This window comes from Octodon degus, unplaced genomic scaffold, assembly GCF_000260255.1.
Source record: "Octodon degus isolate 3935 unplaced genomic scaffold, OctDeg1.0 scaffold00114, whole genome shotgun sequence".
In the NCBI taxonomy this organism is placed as follows: Eukaryota; Metazoa; Chordata; class Mammalia; order Rodentia; family Octodontidae; genus Octodon; species Octodon degus.
In genome coordinates this window covers 5,127,365-5,143,899 of record NW_004524690.1, presented here as the reverse complement: position 1 = coordinate 5,143,899, position 16,535 = coordinate 5,127,365, and the positions used below count along the sequence as shown (strand labels likewise).

Here is a 16,535-nt window from a genome sequence, read left to right as displayed (position 1 = left end):
AAAGAAAGAAAGAAGAAAAAAGAAAAACTGGGGCCAAGGAAAAGCTCAGGACAATCTGTGTCCAGTCAGGCTCAGGAACCCATATATAGTAAGTGCCCTGATTTGAGATAGGAGCCATAACTGTCCCCTCTGAAGGACAAAGAGCAAAATAGAGGGCCCAGCATGAGCTGGAGGAACCAAGCAAGGGCCCACAACTGTCCCTGTGGCCAGAGAGGAAATCTTCATGGGACAGATGTCAACACCCTCAGTCACCTAGACAGAAGTCTTTAGGGATATAGGGCACGAGCGGGGGCCCGATACTGCCCTGGCAGCTGCTGATACCTCAGAGTATTTTTCTCTGAGTCTTAACAACTACTTTCTGATTTACAGTACAGAGAACTCAGAAGGCACAGGTGAGAAACATATGCTAACAAATTCCAAAAGCATAAAGATAAAAACAAGGAAATGCCCAGGAGCTGGCCAAAGCAAGCACATTGCCCATGTGCAAACAGAAAGTAAGGAATACAACTGCTCAGGTAGCTTCTGGTTCTCCTGGTCCTTCCATCCCTCTGTTCATCTCCACCTCCTTTCCCACTCAGGCTCTGACATATCACCCAGACATCCTGGCTTAGCACCACAAAGGAACCCTAGAATGAGGAATTAAAATAGATGGATTTACTGGGTGTTTGAATTGGAAGGAATAGTAAATGTTACTTTTTCTTTAACAATGATTGAAACAAAGACTAGTCTACAGCCTACAATGGATCTACATTCCCAGTCCTTTTGAAATACTCATTTTGCAGAGACAAAATAGGGACAGGGTCTCACCAAGTTGCCCAGGCTTAATCTTGCAACCTTCCTTCCTCAGCCTCCCAGAAGGCTAGGTTTACAGATATACACCACCATTCATGGCTAAACCTGTGGGCTTTATCTCATAATCATGCCATGTGGCATCCCAAGCTCATGGTTGGTACGATCACAGCACACTAATAATGGGGCACAAGTGCCAACATGCAGGAACCCAAGTCCAAAGCATAACAACTCAGCTATTTCTCATTGCATTCTCCTGTGTGACAATTTCTGGTTCTTTCCCATTGGAAATGACTGACTGGTTGAGTGGGACATCAAAGAAGATCAGGCACTGGCTTCCCCAGGCATGGGAGGCTAGTGGGCGGTGCAAGCAAGTGTTGAACAGGTTAGCCCGCACAAGGAATTTCTTTGAATCCGTTAGTGTTCAGTGTACAGTGACTAACTTGTCTGGTTAGGCTGTGGCTGTCCTGCTTTTAAGAGTCAAAGTCTTGTATTCTGAAAGCTCCCTGGGATAGCTGGTCACCTCCTAGTTAATATATCCCCAGGTTGTCAGGAGAACAGAAGCCTTAGTTTCTCTGGCCTCCAGAAGCTTCACTTCAATGGCTGCTTTCTCCCTGTCTCCTTTCCCACAGGAGGCTGTGGGAAAGGACTCCTTATTTTTCAGGGACTTCTTGGCATCAGTCCTTCAGTGGAGAGAGCTCTCAAGGGGCCCGTCACTGAGGAGCCTTAGCACGTCCCAGTGTCTTGATTACGGCCTTGTGTGTGGTCTTCTCATTGTGGTCCCTCCTCTCCCTCCCACCACTCCAATACACACACCCACACATACACACTCTTACAAGCACATACATAAATACACACACATATATGTACACACTCACAGAAATATATACATAAAATATATACATATTCTTATTTATACATTTATCAACACAGCCCGATCCCACTGGGCAGATCCTCCCTACAGGGCTCCTTTTTAGCCCCACAATCTTTCTTACTGCCTGGGACCCAGGAACTGCAAGTTCCTTTCCTCTCTGAGGAGTGAGAAGCTCTTTAGAGGACCCCTCCATGTCCCTAGAAGCCTAGCAGAGCACTCAACACAGACCCTGAGCTCAATGCACATCTGCAGAATTGAACAAGCTATCCTGGAAGTCATTGACTTTTACCCCACTGGTTTTTCAGAAAGCACTATCCCTTCCAGCACATGCTGTTGGAGGAGGAGTGTTTTTTGCCTGTATACACACACACACACACACACACACACACACACACACACACACACACCCTACCCTACCCTTGTTTCTCACCTTGTCTCTATCCCCAGGATGTCACTAGGTGGCACTATATGGCAATCCAAGGGCATGACAAGAGCTAAATGGGGACAGTTCCTCAACCAGCAGCCTGAAGACACACACACAAGCTAAGGGGTCCCCAGGTGGAGCCTGGGGTGTATGTGACACATACCTCTCCATTAGCACAGCCCTGAACCTGCATCCTGGGAAAATAACGTGTTATGCAACACAGTCGCCACAGCCACCAGGAGAGGGAGAAGGAGGAAATCATCTGTGTACCATTTTGAAATTAAGGCTCTGCGTGTACCCTAATCCACCCAATCACTTGGACAAAACATACCTTTGGATGCAACCAATCTATTACTATTTTTTAAATCAGCAAAGACAGTGTTATGCTAGTGCAATTTGTCATTTTGATAAAAATAAGTGGTTTATCTATGATCAAATGGATCTCCCATTCCTTTGGAGCTAAAGTTTTTATTGCTGCCTGTGTTTACCATGAAGTAAATAATTGCAGTATTTTAATTTGTAATTTTTAATCAGTCTTGCATCTTTCCCCTGTCCACAGGGCGCATGCATACTACCGGGCTCATGGTTAGTAAGGTTGCTAAAAGAAAATGGCCCACTTATTGTGCCAGGCGCCACTGCCATGTAGACTGTGAGCAGAAAAGCAACACACTAAGTTAGCTGATGAAACTCAACTGGGATGTGTTGCAAGCCTCACCAGAGAGAGATGAAGCACAAAGTAGTATGAAAAATTAGAAACGCAGTAAGTTCATAAAGCCTGTTCTTGGAAAAATACAAGCTACAGCTGGAGGACAGACATGGGATGATGGAAATTCAGGAAACAGAGAGTCAATGAAATAAGGCAATTTGGAAAACAGAAACCCTAGGGAGCTCTTTATGGGGTGAGATCGGATGGGTGTGCGATGTGACGTGACAGAAAAATATGCAAGTGAGAGTTCAGCCCTCAGAACCAAAGCACCTCGCCATGTAGCCTGTGGCATCTGGTGAACAGACTGCAACTGCTTGCTGAGCACCTATGGTGGGGCACGTCCTTAGCACACGCTGATGCCATCCTCCATGCTCCTTGCAAGATGGGTACCATGATCCCTGCACCCAGCAAGGAAACTGAAGCTCGGAGAGATTAAGTAGCTTGCAGAGATCGGGATCACGGAGCTAGAAAGTAGTAAACTGGAATTTGATCCCATTGCCCAACTCGTTCCCAATCTCATCTCTCCATTTTGCACCTGGCCGTACACTGTTGGTGAAGACACAGGGAGAGGAGGGCACCCCAACTGTCAGGCTCTGCCAGGAGCACTGCACTGACCTGTCACTGATGTGCACAAGGACCAAGAGACAGACCTGAGTCCAGATCCCTGCACCAACTCTTCCTAGCTGTGTGGCGTTTAGAGCCTAACTTATTCTCTCTGTGTCAATTACAAAATGAGGAAAATGATGTTGTCCACATTGGAATCTGTGACAATTAATTGAGCACAGTACTTGGCTCTGGGAATTGTTTCACTCATTAAATACATAGCACTGATTCTAACTTTGTGAGTCAACCTGGAAAGGACTGGTCGGTTCACTCTTTTGAATCCATCAACTCACCACGAGCAGCCTATTCTACCTCTTGCATTAAGAACATATGCAATATTAAGCTAGGCTTAGCACGAAGATGATTGGAATATCAGGAATGAATCATTGGATTCAATGATTGGCTGGGTTGTGTTCAACAAGCTATACCTTCCTCAGGATTCACAAAACCTTCTCAAAGCTTTGTTTTGTAACAAATAAGCATCTGTAGTCTAAGAAATGTATCATTATTACTATTATTATTATTTTACAGTATTGGAGGTTAAATTGAAGGTTTTCACATTCCACGCCTTTTTAATATTTATTCTGAGACAGTTTCTCACTAAATCACTAAATTCCCCAGGCTGGGCTCAAACTTGTGATCCTCCTGCTTCAGCCTACTGGAGTGCTGGGATCATAGGTGTGCACTACCACAGCCAACCAGTCTAAGAAAATTTAGTTCTAAATGTAACAGGGAATGATGGTTCTGGAACTCATCTGACTTGGTTATGTTTCTCATTTTTGAGACAAAATACATGACACCCAATGTTAAAGGAGGAAATGTTTATCCAGCTTACAGAGTGAGGAGGTTTTAGTCCATAATCAGCTGAGCCTCAGGCAGGGTGGCAAGAAAGAGGAGAACCAGTTCATGGCAGGCAGAGGGAAGCACAGCTCTTTCTATCTCTTGTATTTTCTCTGGGTTACTTAAAGTGAGTAGCACTCACAGCCTTAATCCTAGTGATTTTGCATCTAGCATTGTACCATGAATCAGTCTCAGTGTCACACATTTGGGATTCTGTCACCTCTGAAAAAGCCTGCCTATGACTGGTTGAGGCTTTGGGAGGACATCTAGACACAAGCCATAACACTCTACCCCTGGCCTCCCAAAGATTCACATACTTTCCTTTATGCAAAAGGTATTTAGTCTGTCTCTAAGAGTTACCAAAGTCTTAACAGTTTTGGCATTGCTAAAAGCTTAAATCTAAAATCTCCTCTGAGATTTAAGGAAAACTCTTAGCTGTGAGCCCTTGTACAAATGAAAAGTTAAACACTTTTAACATTTAATGGCATAAGATAGACATTTTTATTTTGAAAGTTATAAACAGAAGAAAGGCAAAAAAGAAGGAATTCAGCAAGAACAAAATTTAGTAAGGCAAACATTAAAGCCCGCAGTTCCACTTCCAGCATCCATGAAAGTCTGTAAAAAAGGCTTGGGTGGCTTCGTCCCTGCGGCACTGCTGGCTCGTGCAGCCCTCACAGCTTTGCTCTGGGGCTGACTCTGCTCTTTCCTTGCAGTGTTAGTCAGACAATCCATATTCTTGGCTTCTCTGAACTTCTGGGGTCCCCATCACACTTTTGGCTTTCCACTCACTGCCTGCTCAGGGGCACACTGCCTGACCTCTCAGACCTTTTCCTGAAATATGGATGGAAGCCTTCTTGCATTTTGCATGCACCTAGAACCAGCGCCATGTGGGTGATGCTAAGATCTGCCTCAGGCTGGAATAACAGCCAGGCTTTTTTAAATTGCCTGTGAACCAAATTTTGAGAAATAAATTTTTTTAGGCCACCACATCCACTGTGGATTGTGGTGTTCTGTTGCTCTGTTTTTATTTTATTTTATTTTATTATGGCTGGCTCAGCCCATCCTGGAGGCAGGGCTGGCATGGCATACCATGCTGGGGATCAAACCACAGTCTCTGCAAGCTTGCCTAAGCTTGCCTAAACAGACTCTTTAGATCGCTAAGCTATCTCAAGGGCCCCTGTGACTCTCTTTTTAAAATCTTTTACTTTTGCATCTCTGAGACTATAAAGGCTGGAGTCTTGTTCATTCTTATGATATCTTAATGCCATTTTTTTTTTGCAATTAAAATTTCTCTTGCTCTATCTTTTCAGTCCACACCTTTCCAGCAGTTTTTTTTTTTTTCTGACCAAACTCACAATGTTTTAAATCATTTTGCTGGCATCTTTGTTATTGATTTTTAATGGCCCAATAGTAGCCATGCAACCTCCTCAACATTAGACTTCATTAGAAACTTCTTTTGCCATGACCAATTAATCTGCCACCCTTAATCTCAGTCTCAGGCAAAGCCACTAGTCATGAGAAAAATTCAAACTTTTGCTGAGGCATAATACATTGTCTGGAGTATAACAGTCCATAGTGCATCTTGACCTCAGCAGAAAGCTCCTGAGCCTGGTCATTCGTGTCAGAAATTTTATCGGCATTTGGTCTTCTGAGCTCGGGCCAGAATCTCCCAACAAGTACAGCCTCAGGTGTTTCAGCTGTGCCTTTTCACATGGCATTTCTAAACCTTTCCTAATTCTCCTTTTCCCACAAGCCAGCTCCAATGGCTCTTAAATGAAATGGTCAGCAGCAGTGACCCTACTTTTGGTACCATATTTTGTCTCACTTTCCTTATTGTTGAGACAAAATATTTGACACTCAAAGTTAAAGAAAAAGAGTTTATTTAGTTCACAGTTTGTAGAAGTTTTAGTCCATAATGGGCTTACTCCAAGACAGGGTGATACAGAAGAAGAAAAACAGTTCATGATGACAGAAGATAGCAAAACAATAAGGGACATTCACAGCTCTTTCTGTCTGTTGTATGAGCTGGCATTGGGCCTTGAATCAATCTCAGTATCACACACTCTAGATCTAGACAACTCTAGAAAGCTCTACCTATGACTGTATGAAGCTTTGAGGGGACATGTAGGCACCATGACACCATCTCAAATGAAGAGTGGTTGAAAGACAGGAAGGTCTGCAAGGTCTAGATGAGAAGAACATGGGTGCCATCTTCAAATGGTTGAATAAGTGGAGGGAGTCCTGGGACAGTAGTGAGGGGCCCCTCTACACTTAAGTTGTTAGTAAAATGAGATGAGTGGATAGATACCATGTTTTGCAGGAAGACTTCTCCAACATCATCAGCTGTGAGTATCACAGTTCAATTCAGGTCCAAAGGTAATATCTGAAGTTAGAGCAGGTCCTGGGGCATAGGCCTGGGAGACTGCTCCCATGTTAGCACAACATGTGTATCTGATTTGGACACAAAAATCAAGGGTACTCATGACCTCACTTCAGGTTTTATAGCAAGGGAACACATCACAGGACTCAGGAAAGTGCTATGCTTGTGCTTAAAGTTTTATTACAAAGGTTACAGCTTAGAAATAGCCAAATAGAAGAGATACAGACAGTCAAGTATGAAAGATGAAGGGCATAGAGCTTCCATTGCTTGGAAGCTGTCTGAATCATGTTGCTGTGGAATTCATATGGGTGTCATTGTTTAGGCACCAGTGATTACATTGTTCATTGGTCACATGACTAAATTGAGTCTCCAGTGTCTCCACTCTCCTTGCTGGCGAGGGGACAAGGGTGAAAATTCTAACCTCTTAATCAGGAGGCTTGTTCCCCCATACCAACCCCCACCTGAAGCTATGTGGCCTTCCCAATCTTGTGACTGTAATCCCCTACCTCCTTAGCATAAACTCTGGTAAGGGAGAAAAATATTCATTGTGAATAACAAAAGACACTCCTATCATTCAGGAAATTCCAGGGGCTTTAGGGGCTTTTTGATAGGAACCTGGGACAAAGACCAAATTATTTTTATTATACCACAGATACACTTCAACATCCCTTATGTCTCTAACAAGCTGTATTTAGTGGTTCTAAACCCAATTACAAGATAAAATTCAATTCAGTGTAAGAAAATACCTTCTTAACCAGGACTCTTCAGCATTTTAACAGGGTGCCACCAAAGAGCTGAGCTACCTGGACTAGGAAGTGATCTAGCTGAGGTTGTCTGAGCCCAGTCAGGGATGCTGAGGAGAAAATCTCTACACGGAGTGTAGCTTGGACCAGATACCCCCACATCACCATTGTGAAAACGTGGTGTGAGGTCATCGCCTTTCTTGATTTCAGAGTCGAGAGACGCTCCCATTTTGGATGAATAGTACTGGCAAGAGAGAAGGCTGGCAGCGTGGATGGCACGGATATGACAACGAGCTCATGGACATGAGGGGCATCTTCCTGGCCTTTGGACCTGGTAGGGAAAGAAACGACCGCATGCCCTTAGCTATTCCCAAGGAAGTATCTGTAATAGGGTCTAATCACCCTAGTAAAGACCAGAGTGATTTCTTTATGGATCCTCTTTATGAGCCAACCTAAGGAAACCCAGCTGCTTTCCATGAAACATCTTTTTTTTGGCTTCCTTTCAAATGCTTCTTGGGTTTGGCAATTGTGGCCAAATACTTTTCCTTGTAAATTTTAAATCCTGAGTGCAGTGAAGAAAATGTATTCCACATGTTTGTGATTCATTTTTTACTTAATTCATCAAAATGTTATTTCACAGCTATCTGATATCCAGGAAAGCTTATCAGACACCATGTTGCTGACAGCTGTGAGTCTCAAAGTTGACACAATGACTTCAAGGGGTCTGATTCTTGCACAGTTTTCTCTCTGTGTACAGCACCTATCCCTGTAGGGTTTATTTGGTTTAGAGCCCAACCAGAAGCTAGGATATGCTCAAGGGCGGGCTCTGAAATGACCTTGAGATTGACTTTGAGAATGAGCCAGAATGGCTAGGGATATCTTGAATAAAAACAAATTCACTGTGCCTTAGTTGATCAGATTATATTCCAAATGGCTGGGAGGAAGGGGAGAAAAAGAATGTCTATTTGATCATTTGATTTAATTGATAGGGTACTAAAAATTCATAATAGAGATTAATGAATACGCTGCAGATCCTACTACCACCTGAATACCCAATTCTTTGCAAAAATAAAGGATAGGATTCAATAGTCATAAACCATCAGTTAGTTGACTAATTCATGAGCTACTCTTTATTCTTTTATCAAATATATTTATCCTGATATCTGCATTACAGATGCCTTTTTCTGGATGTTGATCAAAATGTTGCAAGAAAGCCCAGTGTTTCCTTTCAAGTAATATGTTAGACATCCATCCATAGACTCTGCTCTTCTCTTCAATGGAATAAGACCAAAGACATGTCATCTCACACCTCAGTTCACTCTATTTATGACAAAATGGCTATTAAGAACCACAAGATGTGAGTTTCTGCAACCTCCATCAGTGTTTCAGGGAGTTCAGAACACATTGGTCCAAATATTTTCCCAAACAAGAATCTAGTTCTTAAGTCCTGAGAATCAGAACCAGTAGCAGCAAATATTTATGGAGCCCTAATTGAGTTCCTAACATTGGCCTAGGAGAGTGTCTGAGTTTGTTGCCACTGACCAAAGAAAGTTGTCACATGCTTCATGCCAGCCAAGCCCCAAGTCAGCAAGCAGCTCTCCAAAACTGGAGAAATGGAATGATGTCTTGAAGACTATGTTGAAGTCAGCTAAAGACAGGAAAAGACACTGAAGAGTCATGGAATGGGAAAATGTGTCTGAGCAGTCAAAAGCATCACCCCCTGTTTCCCCAGAAGAGATCATGAATGCAAAACAATTGCTTATTGAAGGGATGTATATGAGCAGGAGTCTCAGGCATATTTTATAGCAGATCCATATCAAGCCCCAAACTGAAACTGTTGAGCAAAGTAATACCAAGCTGTATTAACTTAGATTTAAATTCAGTGGAGAGATTTTGTCCATTAATGAAGGGCTCCATCATGTGCTCCTTTAACACTAAAAGCCCTCAGCTCTTTACAGACGGAAAGGCGACCCCTGATGAAAATGGACCACGCTAATTGCAAAATGCTTCTAAGCAGATATAGCCTTGAGAGCCTTCCGCAAACTATCACGTTCCTGCCTCCAATTCTCATGAAAGATTAAACAGCTTTACACACTGACTGTTTACTCAGAAGAAAATTTAAGAGCAAGGCCTTTAATAGCTGGCTCGCTGCTCTTGGAGATAAAGGTGCGCCCTCCTGATTAATTGTCTGTGCTTGTTGCTTAGGGAGGAAGCAGGGCATCATGCAGCTGCCCGCATACCAGCCCTGGAAGTCAGTAAGTCTGGCTGGGCAAAAAGAAAGGGAAATAATTTGGAAGATAGCCTCTCTCTGGTTAATCCCACTTTCTAATTTGAACAACCTAATCTTGCCCTGTAGAGCTCTGCATTCAAGATAAGACAGCAGGAGTGAGATGCCATGAGCTACTGCAAGGTAGCCAGCCTTCCTCGGACAGTGGCCTAAGGTGGCCTGGCGCGGCGGGAACCATAGAGCCTTCTCTGTGTAGGAGACACATGCTTAACATCCTAAAAAATTGAAACCCATGAGAACAGCCATAGGATTCCTAACCTAGGTATAAAGTGCTATTGTGGACTGCAGAACTTAATGGGATCCTCCCAAGTTGAGCTAGGCATTCTCAATTCAGGAATTTTCTAGTAGCGTTTATTCCAACCTGGATCTTCTCTGCATTGGGCCAAAGTTCCATCCTGAAAGAATAAGAGGTGACTGGAGGGGAAAAAAAATAATTCTCCTTCCTGATTATGTGCATAAGATTTCCTTTTGTTCTTTCAAAAGAGAAAGAGAGAGAGACACAGACAGACAGACAGACAGACAGACAGACAGACAGACAGACAGACAGACTCTCTCCTTATGCTTTTGTCAGAAGAGCCTGACCTCAGTTTTTCATGTAAAGAGTTAGATATGGTTTTTGTTTTGTTTTGTTTGAAAGGCTGGATAAGGGCATCTTACTGCCCTCTCACACACCCACATGACAAGGACATGGTCACATGTGCTAAGTTGTGTGACTGTCGCATCCAGGGCATATCACAGTTCAAGCAGAGAAGAGCTTCCGGTTCACTAGGACAAACTTCCCATTGATTTCTTGCACTGCAGCAGATTTTTCTGGTGGGTAAGTGCAACCACCATCCTCATCCTATTGTGCACCTTGTTTTGATGTGAAAGAGGGGCTGACACTGAAGCATCCCCTGTATCTCTCCCCTCCAGGCAGGTTTGAGGATTTTTAAACTAGTTTTTGCTTTGAAATGACACTGACCCTTATCTTTCATGCTCCAAAAGAAAAATGAACTTGCTGCATAATTTATAAGGTGAAAATTTTCAGTCTATTATTTGCCCTAGCTGGTGTTTATTATACATATTTATACTAATAATGATTATCATTTATTAGCATAACAATTATCTCTGAAACTATGGCTTAGGTAAGATTACCACTGTCCATTTCCTATGGAACCAATGCACCTCTTTACAACTGAGTTCAATTTTTAATTCTCCAAAGTGAGGAAAATCCATCACCTGAGAAGTTATCTTGGATCTAAAATGCTTTGCAACAGACTTTTCTGTATATAACGTTTTTTTCATACTTTAATTCTAGAAACAGAATTTGCTGTTACTTTTGAAATGTGTTGTTAGCATTGTTTGATTAGTGTTTTTTTTTTAATGTATTTAGTACAGGGTTTACAGAGTCTTAATGCACAGATAGGACTTGTAGTGGTCTTCCTGTTTTCAGCCTCCCAAGTGCTGGATTGCAGGCACGTGCCACCACACCCAGTCTCAATTGCCTGCCACCTCAGTGTGCCCTGGGGGTGGGGCCAGCACGGCACACCGGGGATCCTGATTAGTTTTTAAATAAAGTATATATGCATTTTTGCAAAGCAATTATATAGATTATTTTCTAAAATAGAAAATTGGCTTTGCAGCCATAAACTACTTATTTCCTTTAAAAGCCACAGATGAACTAGAGACACAGATCTTTATTGATAGATTAACATTCTACCCTTGAATTCAAACTTAATATTGCCTTTGGGAATTTTGTTGGACATTTTTGTTTGGGCCCTAAAAGCAAAGGTGATTATGCATATTTCTATATTATTATATTCACTACTTAAATGGACAAGGGCTTTGTACTCAGCATCTTATTTCCTTCTATGGAGAAAGAGATTCACTTGATTAAAACCCCTCCATGGCTTCAAGAGGTACCTTTGGTGCCCCTGGAGTTTATGCTGTGAAGGGTCAGCTATACCCTTTACACTCCTTGAACCATTTAGATTAGTGCTTCAGTTTGAGGCAGGCTTGGGTAGAGGCACAATGCTCTTCTTCTTTAGATCCAACGGAGCCTTCCCTTCGGTCCCTTACTCCCGCACTAGTTTGCTCATTTTCCTCCCAGCTGTCATCTTGTGTACCTCCAAAAGGCTCCTAAGAGGCGCTCAGTTGATCTTCCAGACATATTTAGGAAACCATTGCCATGTTGGTGAGCAACCAGCCCTGAAGGTGTTTTGTGGCTTCATATCCTGTGGGGACCTGTGCCTTCAATGTGCAAGAAAATGCAGAAACATGCTGGAGTTACCACCGGCCTTCTGCAGCAGACACCTTCTGCAGCACCCGGCTACCAGTCCTGATAGACAGATGTTCCAGGAAATGGGCATGCCGCTTCAGCAGAGTCCAGCAAGAGTGTCAGTCCTCTCTGACTATACTGGCTCCTCAGTGCTCTACAGAACTGGAGCAGCCTCAGCTTGTCCTTCTGTCCCAACAGAAGTGCTATTGTCACAAAGGAGTCAAGTTAGACACAAAGAATTTGTTTGCTGGCTTATCTTGTAAGGAGACTTATCTCCAGATAACTCAAGGCCATGGAAAAAAGATGACTGAAACATCTGATTTTTTTTTAATCCCTAAGTTGCCTAGAACTGAATGTGATTCCTCCACGTTGGGATTCAGCCCCGCGGTACCTGGCGACCAGCCATGACAGCTTGTTTTGTTTTCCCTTTCCTTTCAGATTTCAAAGCCAACTTCAGAGCTGCTCCAATTAGATCTGTGGATGTCTACAACGTTATGTGCAACGTGGCAGGTGTCACTCCGCTACCCAACAACGGTTCATGGTCCCGGGTAGTATGCATGCTGAGGAGCCAGGCCAGCATGGCTGCCTCTGTCCAGAGGCACAGCTTTGTGCTGGCCTTGATTCTTCCCTTACTGTTTGCATGACTGAGCATGTATATTGCTTGTCCCAAAATATTGTCAGCAAAGTGTGCTTCCAAAGTGAAATGATATTCATTTTCTATGTGAATAATAGCTTCATTAACATAATCAAAGCCATATAATCTGTACATATATTATGGGATGATTTGATACCTAAAACTCCCTAATTGATTTTTTAAAACACCCAAACTTTATTTTTTCTCAACATAAGAAAACCTTAGCTTTTCATTTATTCAGCTATCTGTGATGGTCTCCTTCATTTCATGTAGTTACATATAGTCTGAGAAGTAACTACCCTAAGGAGCCAAGCTTCAAGGGGCTACTCCATGGTTATCACTCCTTGTCTGAACCTACCCAAAGGAGACCTTCAGACCAGGTCCTTGCCTGCCCTGTCCACATCTGAGAGCCATCTCTAGTGGTTTGTGGCCACAACCTTCTACTGTTCCTTCCATCCTGGAAGAGGTTTACAGAAAAACAATAGCTGCTCTCTGTTCTTAACACTGCTCATGGAGTTTTTGTGTACTATGCAAAGTCCTAGAAAGGATGCAACATGAGCAGGGATCACCGTTCAGCCAACTAGAAATCCCTGAGCATGGGAGAATCCATAAAACAATGTAAAAGACATCGGTCTCCCTGAAGTCTGAGTACACAGTAATTTCTCCCTTGCCTTGAAAGAAAAAAAAAACTAAAAATGCTTATAAGTTTCTGTGAGACATATTATACACAGAATGTCATGGCATGAAACCTATAAATAATAGATCTTGAACATTAATGGCCTGACAGTCAGAGTTCCCTCCCAATTGTCTAGGAAAGCTACTTTAGACATTGCCTCTCTGGTTCCAGATTTGGGCTGTAGACCCCAGTAATACCTGGCATGTCAATATATACTGGAGAAGGGATAAATATCTTATCAAAGAAAATATGGACACAGCACAGAAATGCTAGTTTATTGCTATGAAACGTAAGTTCTATGGATCAATAGTCCTGAATCAGAGCTTAGCTAACAGCTCTAAAGGGAATCCTTGAATGGCGCAAAATTCCATAGGAAACAGTGGGAGAGCGGGAGGAAGGGAAAGAGAGCGCAGCAGAACTCCTAGCCACTGACCAACCTTCCACCGGATTAAGAAACAAATGTCAAAGTGGTGGTCAGTGTGCCAGCTTATACCTCTAAGAAGAGTCACTGAGCCTGACTTAAAACAGCTTTAGTTTACTCACCTAAGTTTCTATATGGGAGTTCATCAAATAAGATTTTTAAATGATTAGAATCTTAGTATGTACACACAGTGCCCAACAGATGATGGTTTAACTTTTGCATTGATTTCATGATGGTGCAAAAGCCATCCCTGTTCAGTAGACATCATCCTTTCAATCTTGAATGTGTAACAGCTGATGTGATGTAGGCTGTTTGTCACTCTCTCTGTGTCCCAAAGAACCACACAACTATGGAGGGACAGCTAATGCAGTGTCCTGTGTAGCTATATGCAATGCTTTAATAGGGTTGGTGTATTAAATACATTTTCCATTGAATGATATTTTAACTTACAAGGGGGTTTATTGAGACTGCATAACCCATTCATAAATCACAGAGCATTTGTCCATAAATCCTACTATTGTATTCAAAGTGCACATACACTAGATGAGGCCATCTGCAAATGAGACATCGTCAGGATAAGACAGCACATGCGATCCCTATTGGATAAGGAAGCCCTTACGTGCTTTCTACCTTGAAAAGTGAATCTCAGCGTTCACCCTAACACAGAAAGGCTGGGAGCCATCTCTGGGCCATGAATCATGGGACCAGAGGATCAGTTCTTAAAAATATTCAATTTATCTTCACAAAAGATTTCCAAGGTTTTATGTAATATGTTTTTAAAGCTCCAGTAAACGTTGAATCAATTGGAAAGGAGGCAAATAAGCCTTTGTTGTGTGGTTGAAAGCAAATTAGTGCTTTCAGAACCTTGGCATTGGCTTTTGAAACAGATGTCTATTGTTCAAAGTTTTCTTTCCCTTTAAAGGACATGTTTTGTTGAATTAAATGGAGCCCACTTCCTCCTTTATGAAGGAAGGATCTCTAAGACATCCTTAAGCAATTAAATTAAAAGTGAATCATCAAAATCAAGAGGGGATAAACACATACATGGTCAAGTTACATAACAAAATTCCAGATATTTGTTTGACAAAGTATAATTTCCTAATAAGTACTATTAAATAAGTGAAAGAATAAGATTCCAATGGAATCATGAATACTGGCCTAATAAAAAAACCAGCCTAATGGAAAAAAATCTTTTTGTCTAATATAATACATATATTTCAGTGGCTTAATTGATTAAATTTGTTGCCTTTTATTTTTCTTTTAAATTTATATTATTTTCCTAGGAAAATTCCATTTTGCCAAAATGTTTTTTGTTCCACAGCAGTAAAATATACAAGAAATATATATAGGTACTTTTGTCCTGGATTATTTTATAACATCACTGCTAATTCCAAGAGAAAGATTAATTGGTTGGATTTGTCAATAAGAAATGAAAAGCTGTTCTTAAGTTAAAGATGAATTGAAGGTCCACTTTCCATGCTCACAGCCTAATTTCAAGAATCCAATTCAAATAAATTCTGTAGGGCTGGTGAGATGGCTCAGTGGTCTAAAGCACCTACTTAGAACAAGCTTAGCAAAGCACAGCCACCACGGTTCAGTCCCCCAGCACCACATGCCAGCCAGCCCCGCCCCCTGGTGGGCTGAGCTGGCCATGCACGCGAGCGCACACACACACACACACACACACACACACACACACACATAAATGAATAAATAAAATTTAAAAAAACAAATAAATTCTGTAAACTAAAACATATTAAGAACATTTTTCTAACCCAGAAGAGTCCTGCATTTTAGAAGCCCAAATCTCTGCCCAAATCTCTTTACTTTTAAAGAGATTTTAGAAATTCATATCAGATATTTGTTCAGTTATAGACAGTACTTTGTATAGTTTACGGGTTTTTAAGCATTGTCTGACCCACCTTCAGAGATGCCAATTCACAGGATCTGTTGTAGGGTGTCAGACAACCCCTTTCTGTCACGTTGATCAAAGCTGTACGTTTGCTTTAGGGAAAGGTATGTTCTGACTTGACTTGGGAAACCCAAGTACCCTGGGAGCTATTTCTTAATCAGTGGGCATCTCCCAGGGCCACCAGGCTGACACTGGCTATTAACCCCACTGAGTTAGACTTCCAGCCTTCAGTACCAAAGCAGATCTATAAGTGCCACTGGTGGAGGGAGTGATAAAAAAAGATCAGCTCAGCTTGTCCACACCCCACACCTTGAGGATCTAAGATTCTTGAAGGTGCTAGCAGACAAACGAAGACATTTGTTCAAAGCACATGACTATTTTTGAAATTTCTGATGAAGTGTTTGAATTTGTATAAATATCAAGAGATTATCAGATGTGATCATGCTTTCTCTTTTTAAGCCATTTGTAATAGACCAAAGTCAGCTACGCTACTGTAAACCACCTGCTAGGAAAAAAGGAGGAAGTAGCTTTGACACATTAATTACAAAACTTTCGAAACTTGGTCTCAGGTATATACAATGGAAATGTATGTTGCTTTCAAATCATAAAATAGCACCCCATACAGTGCCTTAAGTGTTTCAGAAGTGTCTCATAAACGTATGTTGAAAGAAATAAAGAATAAATATCATCAGAGAGACTTGCTTAAACTTCAGTTATTCTCTTTGTCTGTAGTTCCTCTAATTAAGTGAATTTTCCTCTTTCAGCTTGTTATACTTTCTCATTACCTAACTGACAATACAATTATATCTTAATTCATATATAAAACATGTTTTATTCCAGTCTTATAAATCAGATTGAAGGAGAGAAGGAAAAGGGAAAGAAGGAAGGAAGGAAGGAAGGAAGGAAGGAAGGAAGGAAGGAAGGAAGGAAGGAAGGAAGGAAGGGAAGGAAGGAAGATTTTGTTTGAAATATATTAAGCATATTATCTT

The 16,535-nt window shown here is 41.8% G+C and overlaps 1 protein-coding gene across 1 annotated transcript in view; it reads left to right on the top strand.

Annotated features, from left to right (window-relative positions):
- Enpp6 (ectonucleotide pyrophosphatase/phosphodiesterase 6) overlaps positions 1-15,143 on the top strand; it is a 120,261-nt gene extending 105,118 nt beyond the window's left edge. Inside the window, exons 7-8 of the mRNA XM_004639774.3 lie at positions 7,570-7,693; positions 12,342-15,143. Coding sequence (XP_004639831.2) covers positions 7,570-7,693; positions 12,342-12,547 — 330 coding nt within the window. The 3' untranslated portion in view covers positions 12,548-15,143. The remainder of the gene's footprint in view (positions 1-7,569; positions 7,694-12,341) is intronic.
- The last annotated feature ends 1,392 nt before the right edge of the window (positions 15,144-16,535 follow it).